The sequence below is a fragment of the Leptopilina boulardi genome, unplaced genomic scaffold (assembly GCF_019393585.1).
Source record: "Leptopilina boulardi isolate dan_hultmark-lab unplaced genomic scaffold, ZJU_Lbou_2.1 LbouV2_364, whole genome shotgun sequence".
Lineage (NCBI taxonomy): Eukaryota > Metazoa > Arthropoda > Insecta > Hymenoptera > Figitidae > Leptopilina > Leptopilina boulardi.
In genome coordinates this window covers 167,988-187,245 of record NW_026137934.1, presented here as the reverse complement: position 1 = coordinate 187,245, position 19,258 = coordinate 167,988, and the positions used below count along the sequence as shown (strand labels likewise).

The following is a 19,258-nucleotide window of genomic DNA, read 5'->3' as shown; positions in this document are numbered from 1 at the left end:
CACCGGTATTTGAATCAAATAAATTTTTTTTTCACTGTAGTAACGGAGGTTAGGTTATATATATATATAATAGTAAATTTTGTAAACTTTATTGTAGACTTTCATGTTTCTTTCTTTTTTATTCAATTTGATATGTCCAGGATTGGCGAAGTATTAAAGATACAGATCGAAGAACTTTGTACAAGAGTCGTAATTCTTTTTTCTCGACACATGTAGACAGAAAGATAGAGAGAGAAATAGAGATAGAGATAGAGAGTGAGAGAGTGAAACAGCATCTCAATTTTATTGTTATTAATGACGACTCGCTAAATTATATTTCCATGACGAAAACTACATATCTATCATTTAATATCATTTAAACTTCGTTCGATTAGCTATACAAGTGAGAAATTCTTTTTATTTAGATTTTAAGTTTAACTGTGAATCTTAAGCTTTAATTTGACAGATTTTTTATTCATAAACAATTTCCAAACAATTTCTTTTGTCTTTTTTTTTAAATAAAAAGTTTGACAATATTTTTTAAACCTTTTTTGAGCTTTTGTAAATTTGTTTTCGGTAAATTTTTTTAAAAATGTTTTATTTCTTTTTAAAACCCTTTTTTTAATTGAAAAATTTGTGTATATTTTTTTTTAGTTTTTAAAAATGTTTTTCTGCTTTACGAAAAGTTAAAAAATTTTAAAAGCCTAAAATAATTTAGGTTAGTTCACAATTTTTTTTTTTTTTTTTTATAAACAAAATCATTCATCTGCCGCTTTAAAGTGATTCTGATTGTTTCACATGGCATTTATTTATTTATTTTTATACAAGTTCATTCAACATTTTTTTCACATTCAAACTGTTTCATCTTATTGTAAACAACAATATTAAAACAGGCAAAGCTTTCTTCTCCAAATGAGAGATAATTTTCATATATCTCTTTCATTTTCTGCGAGTAACTTTTTTTATTTACATATTACAACAATTTTTTTTTGTCGCGCAAATTTTACATTACAGAAGAAATGTAAATGGTTTTTTTTTTTTTTAGAAAATTTTTTTTTGATCATTGAAAACAAAATTTCCTCCTCAACTTCCAAAAAATCTAGTTTGACATTAGAGAATTTTGTTTGAAAATGTCAACTAGAGTGGTGTCTCATCTTCCTGGAGTTACCTTGGAGTTGGAGGAGGAGGTGGTGGTCATACAGCGCTACCACTATAAAAACCAAGTCCCGGGGCCCTTTTTCTTTTTTCACATTCCATTGTGCTAAATGTATTTTGTGCAATTTGTGATTTTCTTTTTGGATTTTGCAATGTCATACTACGTAAACTTGAATTTGAACTTGAACTTGTTCCCGGTTCTGACACTCTTAACATTCCCGAATGTATTGTACCAAAATTTTGATAAATATATTGTGGTTGTATTGCAGATACTGATGTTGCCTGATGCTTCAATGTGATTGGCACTGTTTGACCAGCGAGACTATTGTATCTGTAAGTAAAACAATTTTTATTATTATTTTATTAATAATTAATTACTTATTAGTTTATTATTCGATTTAATGAAATTTTTTTATCTAAATATTATGGCAAGGGTTGGGGCGAATTTTGACGCGCCGCAGGACAATTTGTAGCATAAAGAAGCAGTTACTTGATGATCAGATAAAGATGCGCTCGCATACCCTCATATAAATAAGAGATATAAAAGGCAAAAATAAGAGGAGGGAGAAGATTTATTGCAAAACTATATACGATAGAAGTTTTTTTTTTTCTTTTGAATAATTACTATTCCTTTATCTGATGATCAAATTGACAATCAAGATTTGACACAATAATGTAATAATTACGGATCAATTGGACCCGCATCTGTATTTATTTTATTTAAAACAGTCGGGCAATTTATAATATTGATAATTTAATTTTTTTTTTATAAGTTGTACACACACGGCATAATTATGAAAAGACGGCTCGAAGGTAAAGAGATTCGTATCTTCAATCAGGTGCTAATCTACAAGATTATATAAATGTCTCTCTTTTCGAATCAGAGTAATTTGAAATATTCATCACCTTTAGATTTATAACAGAAAATTTGACAATTCTGTATTTTTCTTGCCCCCTTTTTTTCTAATAATAATATTTTAGTTATTTATTATAATTTTAATTATCTCTATAATTGGAAAAAAAAATTGCTAGTATTTTTAAAATTATACCTGGTATCATAACCAAACGATGTGTCAAGTAGGGATTCTCCTTTATCGGCATAAATTGGATAACCTTCCTTATCACTGAAACTAACTCTAGGATCGATAATTGTCGCTTGTTCAACTCTACCGGCAAATTCTGTAAACCTCGGCTCTTGTCCACTTTGATGTTCTTTACTTTCGCTGAATGTTATAATATTTTGTCTTGATTCTGATAACATGCGCGAATCCATGAGACCTTCCTTATCAGCAAAGCCACTTAAACGTGAATCGACAACACTCTGATCTGCCTTATCAACAAATGTGAATCTTGGATCAGGAATTTTACCCTCTGGATAAGCGGGTAACATATGCGAGAGATCTGCTTTATCCACATAACTTATCGACTGTGGATTTGAAGCGCATATATCAGGCGCTGATTTACACAATAAGGAAGTTCCTTCCTCTGCTACTTTTTGCGCACCTGTTTAAAAAAAAAAAAAACAATTTTATTTTCCACATTATTCGTAAATTCTATTGCAAATATTTTTTTATTCTCGGGAGAATTTTGCAATTATTATATCTATGGGAAAAATTTGTTTTATTAATGAAACAATTTTCGCTTGAAAATTTAGGTATGAAATATTAAAATTTTGTTTATTAATAATAATAATAATAATAAGCAGTTTTCGCTTGCTGTTAATAAGGGAAAATTTAGCTTCGATGGTATTTTTAATTAGGAAGTTAAAATTAATTAGTGATTTTTAATTAATTCAATATTTAGTACTAATAAATTTCTGTATTTTGGAAATTAACATTTGTTGAAGTGGGGAGGGGGGGTGGGAGGCTAGCAATAAATTTTTGATGAATAATTAATTAATTATGAAAGAAATTGATTTTGAAATTTGAATTAAAAGAAATTTGCATGATTCGCGTTCTCTCCCAAACATTGGGACTTGATGAATAGTCTAAATTCCAAGTAAAACCACTCTACGTGGTATGTCATCAATCTAGGAGTTTCCGTGCTTACCCTCACCTTTCTCAGGTTGAGTAAACCCTCGACTCTGTGGTGGACCGGGTGATTTCTGATGGGTTCTGACGAGGTACTCTGAACTGAGGCCACGTTGCTCCCTCAACTTCCTTTCTGCACCGGGAACCATTACTCTTACCTATATATAGAACAAGAATAACAATGTTAGGCAAACTATCTTAAACTAAAGGATTATTTATCTAAAGGTTACAATACTCAATTCAATGAGTAACCTTCCACGTAATCCTTCATTGAATATATAATATAATTAAATTATAGAACTATTCATCCGCTTAATTATTATAAGCTCTTTTTTGATCAATCACAATTTTTTTTATTTCCTCTTGTAATTTGGTTTTGAAATTTTGAAATTTATTGCTAATTAGTAAATTTAAAATATTTTGAATTAAAAATATTTAAAATATCCAACGAAATATTTACCATATCTTCGACAGTTGGAAATCGAGCCATGTATCCGGAGACAGTTAAGAGGGCAGCAAGTTCAGCCAATATCAATGCAAGTCCGGATAATTGAAGGCACCAACCATATTGATATTGAGGTAGTCCATTATCATCCGAATGACTTCTACTTGTTGAGAAAGTATATTTTCGAGGCAATTCTAATGATGCGTCCGATAAGGCAGATGCTAGTACTATCAAACCACCTCCAAGTGAGAGACCTGTTAAAAAAAGAATATTTTTTCAAAATCCCCTTTTCTTTTTTTACTAAATCAATTATATAATGAAAAATCACAAAGAAAACTTTAAGGGTTTGAAATGATTAAAAGAAAATCTTTTTAAATTTCCTCTACCTAGTATAGTATCTTGGGATTTACATAATTTCTATTAGAGAGAAAGCGTATCAATTCTTTCATTTTTTTTTTTCCTTTCCCGATTAAAATGAATAAATCTCCAAGGATGGAATGAATCATGTCGGGTATTATAAATGAAAAAAAAAGAAAGAAGGAGTAAAATGAATTCTTCGAATGATAGGGAAAAGTGAGATTACGGGTTAGAAAAAGTGATGAAATATTTATATTGTGATTCGTATAAAATCGTTCGTCAAACGATTGTGGACCATCGTATAAAAATGACAAAGAAAGTTTTTCGCGCGCGCACCTAGCATCAGATTCCGGATATGACTTAGAATGCAAAGCACTTCCGTGTGCTTAACGCTCCGCCAAAAAGGGCCACGTAAAATGACAACACAACGAAGATCGGAGAGAGAGAGAGAGAGAGAGAGAGACCCACGGAAGTACCTTCTTAACATGTTGCTGACTGCCTTCCGTTCGCCTCGTTCTCTACAGTAACCACGGATTCTATCTTGCCAAGGGGATGTAAACATTTGCATAAACATAAAAGAGACATCTCTGATCCAATCCCTTCACGAAACGGCTCCCAAGGCTTACTTTCTGACGTTCCTTTAAACCCAATAGTGCACAAATTTTCAATATCAACCGGGGAAAATTGCACTTTTCTCCGTTCTCTAGTTTTTTCTTTTTTTTTTTTTTTTTTTTACCCCAAAAAAAAAAGAAAGGAAGTCCATTTTTAGTCGATATCTTTTTATCTACGATACTTTTCGATATCTTGAATTTTCATAAAGAATCATTTTTATTTTGCCAAAAATTTTTATAACCGAATTTTTATTAATAAAAATTTTTGCTTGAACGAATTTTTTAACTAAATATAAATTTGATTCTAAAAAAAAGTAATCTACTGAAAATTTTAATGATTAATTAATTCATTTATTTATATTTTACTTAATCCATTACTCTCTAAATTTGAATTTGTGCAAATTTTTACTAATTTGAATATTAGTGTCTTACTTTTTGTTTTTGAATTAGTTAAATGTAAAAAATTCGTTAGTAATATTTTTTTTACTATTAATTAGTTAAATTTTACAAATTAGATAGTAAAAAAATTTGTTTCATTATTAATTAGTTAAATTTTATTAATTTAAAAGCAAAAAGTAAGTCACTAATACAAATTAGTTAAAATGTTTACTAATTTTTAGTAAAATATTTGAATTAGTAATATTTTTTACTAAAGTTTTAGTAAATATAAACTTACTAAAAATTAGTAAACATTTTCATTTATTTTTTAGTAAAATATTACTATTTGATTTATTCGCTACATTTGAATTAGTAAAATTTTTAATTAATTTGAATTAGTGCCTCACTTGTTGTATCTGAATTTTTTTACTGTCGAATTTGTAAAAATTTAACTTATTAATAGTAAAAACAATATTAATATCGAATTTGTAAATTTTAACTAATTAATATTAAAAAAAATTTTTTGACTATCCAATTAGTTAAATTTTTTTTTAATTCAAAAGCAAAAACTTAGTCACTAATTCAAATTTGTTAAAATTTTTTACTAATTTTTAGTAAAATATTACAATTTTATTTACTCTCTAAATTTATGTTAGTAAAATTTTTAATGAATTTGAATCAGTGACTCATTTTTTGAATTAGTTAAATTTTACTCTCTAAATCTGAATTAGTGAAAATTTTTACTAATTTGAATTAGTGACTCACTTTTTGCTATTGAATTAGTTAAATTTCACTAATTATTAGTCAAAGTTACTAATAATTAGTAAAATTTTACTAATTCAATAGCAAAAAGTGAGTCACTAATTCAAATTAGTTAAAATTTTTACTAATTCAAATTTAGAGAGTACTAATTCGAAAACAAAAAGTGTGTCACTAATTCAAATTTAGAGAGTAGTAATATTTTTTTTTACTTAAGTTTCAGTGAAAAATGACTAAAAATTAGTTAAAATATTCACGAATTTTTAGTAAAATATTACAATTTCATTTAGTAATATTTTTTAAAACTAAAGTTTTGTAAATAAAAAATAACTAAAAATTAGTAGATAGTTTTACTAATTTAAACTATTGAACGAATTCTCACTAATTTGAATTTAGAGAGTATAGAATTCATTTTTCGTTTCTATATTTAATTAATTAAAAATCATAATTTATATAACTAATTTAAATAGTTCAAAAAAAACTAATTAATTATAAATAAATATATAAATTTTACTTATCTATAATCAATGTTTTATTACCACACTCTCAATGGCATTATTTTACAAGAAATGAATGAAAGATATCTTGTGCTCTGCATTTTAATAAATGAATTTAAAATAGATTTCTTTTTTTTTTACATTATTTTAACTATGAATGCTGAAATGAACAGCAGGAGGGATAAAAATGATGAAAGAGGATGGACTTTCTTTTGAATTAGAATTATATTGACGATGTTTATATTATTGAAGTGAAATGGAAAGAAAAGTGAAACGAGATAAGGGGAAAAAAGCAAGGAACGTCGACAAAATCACAATTAGATTGGTCTTTTCCATACCTATAATGCAAAAGAAATGAAAGAAGTTTCCTTCTTGAATATCCCAGCAGTGAGAGGAGGCTGATCGCTTTTTTTTTCTTTTTTTTTTATTTTAAGCGCACAACTACGGTGTCGCCTTCGAGGGAAAACGAATTCCAAAAGAATAGGAAGAATAAGAAAGAAAAACAGAAAAGACAATGCATCGAGTGAGAATTCTTTTTCCTCTATCTCCCTCTCTCTCATTCTCTCGAAAAGTAGTCTTATATGCATTATTCTTTATCCACGTTCGTGCCAATAGGTCGAGGCACGATTTTTCCATTGAGTCAAAGAGATTCGAAAATTTATATAAGCAGATAGAAAAATACGAATTTTTTTTTTCCAAAGTCGATTAATGTTTCTTGTGCAAAAAAAAAGAAGAATTAATCTTAGAATTTTTTTTCGGTATATGGTGATGGTATTTTTTTTGTTGTTCCTTTTTTTTTTCTTTTACCTTTCCTTTGCTCTCAACTTGTGATAAAATTCCAATCCGCTAGATATAAGGAAGCAATATTCTTTACTTATACTTGGAAGTTTATGGATAAGGTATAACGTCTCGAGGACATTGGTTGCACTCATATTGAATTGCGAATCCGTCACGAGACACACTTCACATTTCCCTTCACACCTTAAGACTGTTTATTTTCCCGGTGCACGTTTCGTATATATATTCCGCTTTTTTATAGGCGCTATATACACTAAAAACTTTTTTTTGCTTTCACCTATATATATATAGAAGCAAATATTTGTTTTGGGGATAAAAAAAAGAGAGAGAAACCTGACAATACACCTATTGTTACTTTTGTGAGTCAATAATTTTCTTGTGAGCTGTAAAAAAAATTCAGTTTTGGACAGAAATTCAGACATTGAAATTTAAAATTTTTGTTTAAAGATATTAAATTATAGGAATTAAAAAATTCCACCTTTTACCATTAAAATTCCACTTTTAATGGTGGAAATTTAATTAAGGAAATAAAATTCTACTTCATTATTATTTTCCCACCATTTTATTTCTACTTTCATTTCCATTTTCATAATTCCACTTTCACATTTCTAATTCCACTTTTATTTTCATCATTCGACATTCACCCTTCTACTTCCACTTTTACTTTCACTTCCATTTTCATAATTCCACTTTCACCTTTCTACTTTCACTTCCATTTTCATCATTTCACTTTCACTATTCTATTCCAACTTTTACAATTTCACTTCCACCATTCCATTTCCACTTTCACCCTTCTACTTCCACTTTTACTTTCACTTCCATTTTCATAATTCCACTTTCACATTTCTACTTCCACTTCCATTTTCATCATTCGATATTCACCCTTCTACTTCCACTTTTACTTTCACTTCTATTTTCATAATTCCACTTTCACCTTTCTACTTTCACTTCCATTTTCATCATTTCACTTTCACTATTCTATTCCAACTTTTACAATTTCACTTCCACCATTCCATTTCCACTTTCACCCTTCTACTTCCACTTTTACTTTCACTTCCATTTTCATAATTCCACTTTCACCTTTCTACTTTCACTATTCTATTCCAACTTTTACAATTTCACTTCCACCACTCCATTTCCACTTTCACCCTTCTACTTCCACTTTTACTTTCACTTCCATTTTCATAATTCCACTTTCACCTTTCTACTTTCACTTCCATTTTCATCATTTCACTTTCACTATTTTATTCCAACTTTTACAATTCCACTTCCACCATTCCATTTCCACTTTCACCCTTCTACTTCCACTTTTACTTTCACTTCCATTATCATAATTCCACTTTCACCTTTCTACTTTCACTTCCATTTTCATCATTTCACTTTCACTATTTTATTCCAACTTTTACAATTCCACTTCCACCATTCCATTTCCACTTTCACCCTTCTACTTCCACTTTTACTTTCACTTCCATTATCATAATTCCACTTTCACCTTTCTACTTTCACTTCCATTTTCATCATTTCACTTTCACTATTTTATTCCAACTTTTACAATTCCACTTCCACCATTCCATTTCCACTTTCACCCTTCTACTTCCACTTTTACTTTCACTTCCATTTTCATAATTCCACTTTCACCTTTCTACTTTCACTTCCATTTTCATCATTTCACTTTCACTATTCTATTCCAACATTTACAATTTCACTTCCACCATTCCATTTCCACTTTCACCCTTCTACTTCCACTTTTCCTTTTCTACTTTCACTTTCCACTTTCATAATTCCATTTCCATTGTCGTGAAAGTCGAATAGTGAAAGTAGAAGAGAAAAGGTGTAAGTGGAAGTGGAATGGTGAAATGGTAATAGTAGAATTGCAAGGGTGAAAGTGGAAATGGAATGGTAAAAGGAAAGTGGAATGGTGAAAGCAGATAAGAAATCACATAATCGACCCCAGATAATAGATATTTTTCTCGATTCATTGAACCCATAGTATTCTTGATTCGATTAGAAGGAATGTTCTGATTAAATTAGCTGTATTCGAATCGCAACAGCTGCAAAGTTGATCTTTCCAAACAAGATGTTGATCACTTGAGTGAACAGAATTTGTCTCGAGGGATTTTGGAAATGGTTATCGTCTATTTCAAGAGTAGATTACCTTTAGAGCTTAAGATTTGAATTTTGTGACATTAAATTACTAAATTGCAACTCTCTCTCTCTTGCTAGTGAAAAAAAATTCTATTCTCATATATATATATATAGTGAGCGCAGCTCTTATTGATATTGTAGCTGTTTACATATCCAAAGCTCAAGTATAACAACGGAAGCCTTGTTACCGAAGAGACTTTGGGCCCTTTGCTCAATTAATTAGTAGTAATTGCAATCTAGACGAGAAACCTACAAGTAGAACCTTGGATGGAATGAGATGAGATTGGAAGTTGCAATTCAGTAGCTATGCAGACGACCAACCAACCAACCCATCCTCGTATTACCCAAACAGAGAAGCACGTATCTTGTGTTCAGAGGCGTAACGTTCTAGAAAGTGCTTTAGATCAAAGTTGTCAAACTTCATCTCGAATCAAATTCTCTCCCTTCTCTTCTCTTTCTCCGCTACTAAAATTAAATAAGTCTTTTTGCAAAAGAATACTGACTTTATTTATTTTTCTATATATATATATAGTTTAGGGATAGGATTTCGTTTATTTGTCTAATATTATCAAAAATATGCCATTTAATTTGTCATTTTCGACAAAAATTATTAAATTTAAAAACATTTAATAGATATATATTTTACAAATTCTATTGTTTTGAAGTAATAATTTTTATTGTCAAAAATGACATATTTTTCTCAAAAGAAAAAAGTAATTTTTAAAATAAGGAAAAATTTATTTCTAATTGTAAAAAATTAATATTCTTTTTTGCTCTTCAATGTAATTAAATATGTGTCATTTAGTTATTATTATTGACTTGCATCAAAGTGTGACTTGTGCGTATTATTTCTATTGATGCAAGTTTCCGATAAACACACGCTCAAATTGATACAACACAAATATATAATAGGGAAATCCTCTCGTATAGCATTTGAATTGACTAAATTACTGGATGCTTTGAATTTGTGTCGCCTATATCATTGGTGAGGTTGAAAGAGAAAGAGAGACAGCGAGAGAGAGAGAGTATTTTGTATCAAAGAGGTATAGTTTTGATCAAATTTTGAAATAGTTGAAAACTCATTTGCAAGTTTCTGTTTAATTACACACAGTGATGTAACGAGATAGTAACAAATTGAGAAACTGCAACATTAATTCATTTTGTTACCCAATTTTGTCTATAGAAAATTTTTTCATATTCTATTTTTTTTTTCATCTTTTTTCTTTTTTTTTCTCTTTTTTCTTTCTCTCCTTCTTTCTTTTTTGAATTTTCATCATCTCCAAGAAATCAGAGCTTCCGACCTTGTTTCCAGTGTACATTTTGAAATATAAGGTGAGGGTATATATGTGTGTGTGTGCTATATATGGAATATTTCTGGTATGGCCGCAGAGAGCATAAATTTAGAGAGTGTCGGCAATACTTTATGCCGTTGGGATTAAATAACTTGACCCACTGGCAACATATCATGCGTGCCCGTGTTCTCCAGTAAACAGTCCTCTTCTAAATTCATGTTTAGCCCTACGACTTTCATATGCGTTTATCTCATATTCTCTGCGCTGGAAATTAATTTTTTTTTTCATTATGTATTTAATTTTATTCATTTTTTTTTAAATTTATTAATGGAAATTTTTCTATAAATTTATTTCCCATATATGTATGACTAAAACTAACTTGTACTACTGAAAAAATTACAATAATATTTCAAAAGTCTGACTAAATGTCAATTTTAATTAGTGAAAAAGTAACAAAAAATTAGAATGTCTGACTTTATATTGATTTATACTACTGACGAAATTACAAAACGTGTTTAGAAAGTCTGATTAAAAGTTTACTTGTACTACTGAAAAAATAACAAAAATTAAAAGGTCTGACTAAATATTGATTTGTACTACTGACGAAATTATATACAAATATTTAGAATGTCTGACCAAAAGTTTACTTGTACTACTGGAAAAATAACAAGAATTTAAAGGCCTGACTAAATATTTACTTCTACTACTGATTAAGAAACTGATAAAAATAAAAATTTCTTATTAAATATTAACTTTTACTACTGACAAAATTGTAAAAACATTTTCAATTTTCTCACTAAATGTTTATTTTTACTACTGAAAGAAATAACAAAATTTAGAAGGTCTGACTAAATATTGATTTGTACTACTGACGAAATATACAAATATTTAGAAAGTCTGACCAATAGTTTACTTGTACCTACTACTGACAAAATTACAAACATTTAGAAAGTCGGATTAAATATTTACTTATACTACTGATAAAATTACAGAAATATAAAAAAATCAAAATTAATTATTCCTTTATCTAAAGCAAGAAAATTATGCACTGTTTTTAAATGTACATAGTTACTATCTAAAAATTTATACATAATTTTGTTGCCTAGTTTAAATTTATTATAATTAATTTACTAAATAAATATTTAATTAATAAAATAATTAGTTATCTAATAGATTAAATAATTAGTTATGTAATAAATTAAATAATTAATTATGTAATTAATTAAAAAAATTAATTATGTAATTAATTAAAAAAAATTATAGCGTATTTAGATGTAATAACTGGATTTAGAAAAAAAAAGAAGATAAATTTGTTAATTAACATAAAGTGGTAATTGATCCTAATGGTTTTAATGAAAGGAAACTTGCGAGCGTATTATGAAACTTAAGGATCTATATAAGGTACATTATATCCTATATATTTTTCGGTTTCGCAATATGCAGATGATGACGTGGCCGAAATTGCAAACTCGTCGAGTCTCCCTAGTTGCTTTTAATGATGCCGTTATTAAGCAAACTTTGGATGCTTCTATATACATATATAACATTACACCATCTCTCTCTCTCTCTCTCTTTCTCTTAACATTAGCCGAGAAGAATAGCTTTCTTGCTTACAATAGTGTGAATTTGATATACAAGAATAGCGATAATATTTTAATATTAATTCACCTCAAATTTTCGTTAAAAAATTCAATTAAAACACTAATTCCGTCGTAGAAATTTTTTCACTCTTTTTTTTATCAATATAATAAAATCTAATTATTTCACATTTTATACGAGAATTCAATTAATGCAATTATTATTAACTAGCAAAATTAAACGCGCGCAAGCGCGCCAAATTGAGTATTTAATTGTTTGTTATAAAGAAATTAAAGATTAATATTATCAATAATAATTTAATTTATTAGAATATTATTACATATTAAATGATAATAATGAAAATTATATGTTTACAGGCCTCGGATTATAGGACTTTTTCCGACTTTTTTTTCAAAAATACGACTTTTATCGACTTCTTTTAATAAAATGCGACATTTTTTTTTACATTTGAAAAAAAATGTAAATAAAATACATTTTTTTAGTATAAAAGGTAGATCTTCTTCAGATCTTTTTCAATTCAATTATTTAACAAATTTTGAACTAAAATGATTCTTCACTAAATTAATTATTTTTAATAATTTTAATGAAATACATCACAAATTCAATTATATCAAAATTATTTTTCAATTAAAATTTTTATGAAATTTAACAATTGTTTATAATTTAAAAAAATATATCACAATAAAATTGAATCATTTTTTAAAAATTTCAATTCAAAATAAACTAAAATTCAATTATTACAAGGAATTTTAGTTCAAAATCAATAAATATTCAATAATTATCCAAAATTTTCAATTTAAAATTTAATTATTTACCAAGTTTTCAATTTAAAATGAAATAAAATTCAATTATTTTCTAAAATTTCTATTCAAAATTAATTATCCAAATTTTCAATCAAAAATGAACTTAAATTAACTTATTATCCAAAATTTCAATTAAAATTCAATTATTTCCCCAAAATTTTCAATTTAAAATGAACTGAAATTCAATTATTTTCCAAATTTAAAATCAAATAAAATTTCATTATTCTCAAAATTTTGAATTCAAAATTAATTGAATTTTCAATAATTTGAATTTAAAAGCATCTAAAATTTAATTATTTCTAAAATTTTCCATCGAAAATTTTTTTTTTGAAATTTAATAATTTCAATTATAACTTTAGGAAATTCAATTATTTTTATCTATTTTAATAATATTCTTTGAAAATTCAATTATCTAAAGCCCCTGGTACCTTAAAAATTAATTTTTAAAAATAAATTTTTTTCAAATTACTATCTTGTAAGAAATTTCCTGGCGCAGCTTTTTTCTTATCATAAATTTTTTGTATTTGTATACAATTTTTGAATCAATATACAACTTGAAAAAAAATTTTCGTTGGTAAACGTTGTGTACTTCAGCTTCGTGAATTGAATTTTGGAATTTGGAATTTTAAAGAAACTTATTCCGAAATTTGGAAACACAATTATACAACTTTGGCAAAATTGAGAAAAAGAATTGTCAAAATTTGACACGTCGTAAGATTACTATTCAAAAAAATACGTGAAATCAGAAAAGGCCAACTTCAAGTTAGGACAGAAGGACAGACCAAGCATTTTATTATTATATAATTTTTTTAATCGACACTGTTAGTATTTAGTTTTTAATTAGAATAAAACAATCGTTAAATTTATTACAAAAAAAATTTTACTACTGATAAAATAACCAAAATAGAAAGTCTGACTATATATTGACTTGTACTACTGATAAAATAATAATATTAGAAAGTCTAATTGATGGTTGACTTCTACTACTGATAAAATTACAAAACATTTAGAAAGTCTGCCTAAATATTTATTTTTACTACTGAGAAAATGACAAAAATTTAGACAGTCTGACTAAATATTGATTTGTACTACTACTAATAAAATTAAAAAAAAATGTAATTTAATTAAAGCTATTAATATTTTTTTAAGTGGAAATATTTGATAGTATTTTATTTTTTTAATTACAATTAACCAATCATTAAATTTAATACAAAAAATTACCAAAGAAATTTGAATTTTCTATATCGTTACATTTTTGAAAATAACATAATTATATTTTGTTTATTAATTTTCACAAAGCCTTATTATTATATTTTGTTTTCCAATTTCAAAAAATTATTCACTTCTTGTAAAGATGAAACTATTAAATAATTATATATATATAAAAAGAAAGTTGATTATATGTTTTGAAAAGAGTTTTAATGAAGTAACTAATTATCCTCTTGCAAATGGTGGGGGGGGTGGGGTGGGTGAAGCCACGAAAGATGATTGAATTGGTTTATTAGGAGGAAATGATATGGAAGAAATGACAGTTTTGAAATTTGTATAATGAAGCTCTATTCTTCCTGAAAGGTGGGGGTGGAAAAAGGGAGGTTTACTGTTCATGAGTATAATGAGAGAGTGAAAGAGAAAGAGAGATAGAGATATTCTATTGGACAGAATCGAAGAGCGCGCATAGTGCATATACAAATTTGCCGGACGGTCGTTTGTTCGCAGCATCCATGCCTGAAACAACATCGCTCAAATACCATTATACATAGAGACCACTGGAGAGAGCACGAAATCCGGCATTCGATCGCAAATCTCATTGATTTCATTTTGCCTATATGGTCAAAACGAGGCTTTATCGTTCGTTGTTGTAAATACCACCAATGGTTTATCAGATGCAACCAGCACCATTCATTGTCTATATACATATATATATATATATATTTTCGTGATGCTTAATGACCTCATAATTCATCTTTCAGAATACTATATACCAATATTCTAATTCCAACAGGACTCGATAGAGAACTATCAACAAATCATAAATTTAATATTGAAAATGTACATTTCACGTATACATTCATATGAAACATGTGTTTGTGTATATTATTTTCATTTGCTCTGTCAATTATTTTCCAAAATCACTGTTGTAAATAAATTATATTTTTGTTACAGGTATTATTGTTCTGCATGGAAAGGTTTCCTTTTTCTTCGTTACTGGTGAGTCTTTTAAAAAATTAATAATTTATTTATTCTTAAGAAAAATTTCTTACAAATTGGTTATATTTATTTAGAAAAATTGTATTTTATACCGGAATAAAAGTTGGCGAATTTTTCGCTGGCTTAGCAAACTATTTTGGTTGATAGAGGGACAGCGAACAATTTTTATGTATTTTTTTGTATTTTCATTTTTAACTTTTTTTATGATGAGCAAACTTATCGTTACCACAGCAAATTGTTTTTTGCTGCAGTAGCAAATGTTTGTACTACTTCTTTTGGTTCCCTTTCGATTTTTCTAATTTCTTATTTCTAAATAAATACATTGAAAAAAAAAAATTATTTTACATTCAAATACTCGATTACTTGAGTGATATCAAATAATTATTATTTGAATTAATTAAATGGTATTTTTTTTAAATACAGAAACTATTGGTACAAATATAATTTATTTAATTCAAATAAAAATTATTTGGTTCAAGTAAATATTTATTTGATAACAGTCAAAAGTATTTGAATCAAATAAATTTTTTTTTAGTGCACACCGGAAAATGTAAACATTTCTCATATGTGTACGTCCGCATGAAAAGGGACCACTTTAGTTTCTTTTATAAGGGCGAGATTTGCATTAATGCTCACGCAAAAATGATCCTTATTGTAATTGACAAAGTGGTCCTTTTTCATGCGGAAGTACACATATAATTTTTATAAAAATAAATTGCTAAATTTATTAATTTTTTCCTAATTTTCGAATGATTTTCTACTCCCTAAATATGAGTTAGTGAGAAATTTTAACTAATTTGATTTAGTGACTCACTTTTTATTTTTTAATTCCTAGTTAAATTTAACTAATTCATAGTAATAATTTTTTTTATTATCTAATTATTAAAATTTAACTAATTAAAAAAACAAAAAGTTAGTTAGTTTTTTCAAAGATTTTGTGGTATAAAAAAGCAATGGCAAGTCAAATATCATAAATACACTGAGAAAAAAAATTTAGTGTTTGTAACAAAATTGTTTGGTTAGGCAATTTTGGTTCTTGAAACCAAATTTTGGTTGGCTGAAACAAAGTCGTAGGGTTATCTCAACCAAACATTTGGTTAGGCCAACAAAATTATTTGGTTGAACATTTTTAAATTCCAATCAAAATTTGGTTACAACAACAAAATAATTTGGTTAACATAACAATATAGTTTGGTCTAAAAAACCAAATGATGGTTTGTTGTCCTAACCAAAATTTGGTTGCGACAACCAAATAATTTGATTCGCTCTCAGTTCATAGCTTAAAAGAACAGTTAGTTTAAATCTCTCACAAGGATGGGTAGTCCAGTGGTCAGAGCTCTCGACCTTCAGTTTTAAAACAGAGGTTCGATCCCAGGCGGAGATGAGATTTTTCAAAGTCCACAAATATTTCAATTGGATAAATATAAATTTAATGTTAAATTGATAATAAATAAATAATGAAATAAATAAAAAAGATAAAAAGAAAAGAAATAAAGTAGAATAAAATTTTTAATTTTACAAAAAAAAACTGTTTATTTGATGAACCAAACATTTTTGTTGACCTAACAAAAAAAATTTGGTTGAGCTAACTAAACATTTTCGTTATACCAACAAAAAACACTCAACAAAATTTTTTTGGTGACCCAAACAAATAGTTTGGTTGCTTAAATATCAACAAAATTTTTTTGTTGGCCCAACTAAATTTTGGTTGCTCTGACTAAACATTTTTCTCAGTGTAGAATAAATTTACTGCTTTTGGAAAAATTGAATTATTCGAAAAAATGTACTTTAGGAAAAATTAATTAGAAAAATATTTTTAGGCAATAGTAAATATTAGAAAAAATGTACGTAAGGAAAAAAAATTAGAAAAATATTTTTAGGGAATAGTAAAGAATAGAAAAAAATGTACTTAAGAAAAAAAAAATTATGAAAATTTAATTAGATAAAAGTTATTAGAAAAATATTTTAAGGAAAAAGTAGATATTAGAAAAAAAAAATGTTTATTAAAAATATACAATTAGGAAAAACGTTGCACTTCTTTTTGCCAGATGAAGGTATTAAATTTGCAATTTTTGAAAATGAAGATTCTGTTTCATTGCTTTTCAAAATAATCGAAATATATATATATATATATATATTTCGATTGATTATAATGAGAACATTTATATGCTTTGATTGGTAAGGATTTTTCGTTGGGAGGGAATTTTGTAGATTTATATAGATATATTGATAACTTTTATAAAAGTGACCGATATTGACGTTACAGTGCTGTGAGTACGTTAATTAGCAGAGCGTGCTGTCGCGTGAACGTACCGCATGGAAGGGCTTGATTCCCTCGAGCGTAGGGAGTTTGTTCTCTCATCGGCCATGGCAGCTCGTCGCGCAGTGCTTGGCATTAATTATTATCGTCGTATGCATACCATCTATATATACTATATGCTTTAAAATATTCCCTTCTCGTATACACAACACACTCTATGTTTACGACGTTACGTTAATTAGAAAAGAATTAATTTACGCAACTAGCATATTTTATATATATATATATATATATATATATATATATATATATATATATAGTATAAATAAATGTATATATATAGTATATGTGAAAAGATCATTTATTCAATTGCTAACGAGTGACAGAAAAAATGTCATATAAAATTAAATTTATTTATTGACTTGTGTGACCTGTATTCAACATCACGTTGGGTGAGAAAATTTATATTTGCATTTTTGAATTTTATATCAAGAGAGCTAATTAACTGTAAGAATGTTATTGTTTTCGTAATTAGTTATGTAATTTTCTTGCTTGGAATAGAATTGGGATTATGGTTTGAATATGTAATCTAAAAATACACTTGATTATGTTACATTTAATTAAACAAATTAATTTGAAAATTTAATTATTTTTGCAGTAGAATAGTCGTTTGATTTTTTTATTTTAGTCTCAGTAGTAAACAACAGTTTTAGTCAGACATTAGTCATTTTTTTATGCTAAAATCAGTAGTAAAAGGCAGTTTAATCAGACAGAACAATTATATGTGTATTTATCAGTAGTAGAATGCAATTTTTGTCAGACAAAGGAATTGGACTTTTTTTTCTATTTATTATCAGTAGTATAAAAGAATTTTAGTCAGACAGTCATTTTTTCTACTTCTTAGTCAAAAATTGTTTTAGAAAGAGAAATTAATCCTCGTACTTTTAGTATCAGTGATAAAAAGCATTTTTAGTCAGACAATTTTTTCTACTTACAATTAGTAGTTGAAAATAGTTTTAATTAGACAGAATAATTAATTTCCGTATTTTAGAATCAGTGATAAAACATAGTTTTAGTGAGAGAGAAATTTTTTTTCTACTCTTTATTAGTAGTAGAAAATAATTTTAGTCAGCCATTGATTCCTGTCCACTTATTATTAGTGGTAGAAGAAAGTATTAGTCAGACTATTAATAATTTGTATCAGTAGTAGAAGTCACGTTTAGTCAGACAGATAAATTAATTCCCACTTATTTTAGTATCAGTATTTTTGTCATAATTTTAATTGCAATTAGTAGTAAAAGTAAGTTACAATCAGACATTTTAGTTTCTTCTAATCGTTGTCTTAATAGTAAAATTTTATTAGTTAAAAAATGTGATTTCCAGTCAGACAAAATTATTTAATTCTTTAATGTTAATACTCTCTAAATCTGAATTAGTAAAAATGTTTACTAATTTAAATTAGTGACTCACTTTTTGCTTTAGAATTAGTTAAATTTTACTAATTGATAGTAAAAGTTACTAATAATTAGTAAAATTTTACTAATTGAGAAGCAAAAAGTGAGTCACTAATTCAAATTAGTAAACTTTTTTACTAATTCAGATTTAGAGAGTAGTAAGTATTCTTTTAATCAGACAAAATATTTAAAACTTGTATGTAATTTTAATATTAAAAAATAAGACTAATATGTAATTAATTCAATTTCTTTAAAGTTATTATTTTTTTGAAATTAATTTTACTTTAATAAATAAAAATCAAATTTTTATCGATAAATTTTTCGGCAATTTTTACATTTCCCTAATATTCAACGATGGCTTTAATTGGATCCCTTTCATATGTGATATAGTTGAGGAGATGCATTCAATTCTTGAAAGCGAGTGAAACAGGTCCTGGAGGATTTTCTTGACCACAGAGAAGGGATAGGGTTTTGGTCGATTTGACCAC

At 27.0% G+C, this 19,258-nt stretch overlaps 1 protein-coding gene and 1 long non-coding RNA gene across 4 annotated transcripts in view; one reads left to right on the top strand and one right to left on the bottom strand.

Annotated features, from left to right (window-relative positions):
• LOC127286903 (uncharacterized) overlaps nt 1–19,258 on the top strand; it is a 342,205-nt gene that overhangs the window by 167,469 nt on the left and 155,478 nt on the right. Inside the window, exons 10-11 of the long non-coding RNA XR_007843811.1 lie at nt 1,404–1,467; nt 15,012–15,056. This is a non-coding gene — a long non-coding RNA (uncharacterized LOC127286903). The remainder of the gene's footprint in view (nt 1–1,403; nt 1,468–15,011; nt 15,057–19,258) is intronic.
• The window catches only part of LOC127286899 (uncharacterized), a 160,648-nt gene continuing 141,466 nt past the window's right edge, over nt 77–19,258 (bottom strand). For all 3 annotated transcript variants that reach the window (XM_051313525.1, XM_051313523.1, XM_051313524.1), the window contains exons 5-8: nt 3,625–3,863; nt 3,190–3,322; nt 2,184–2,637; nt 77–1,465 (exon numbers count right to left, since the gene is read on the bottom strand). In XM_051313525.1, coding sequence (XP_051169482.1) covers nt 1,174–1,465; nt 2,184–2,637; nt 3,190–3,322; nt 3,625–3,863 — 1,118 coding nt within the window. In that variant the 3' untranslated portion in view covers nt 77–1,173. The remainder of the gene's footprint in view (nt 1,466–2,183; nt 2,638–3,189; nt 3,323–3,624; nt 3,864–19,258) is intronic.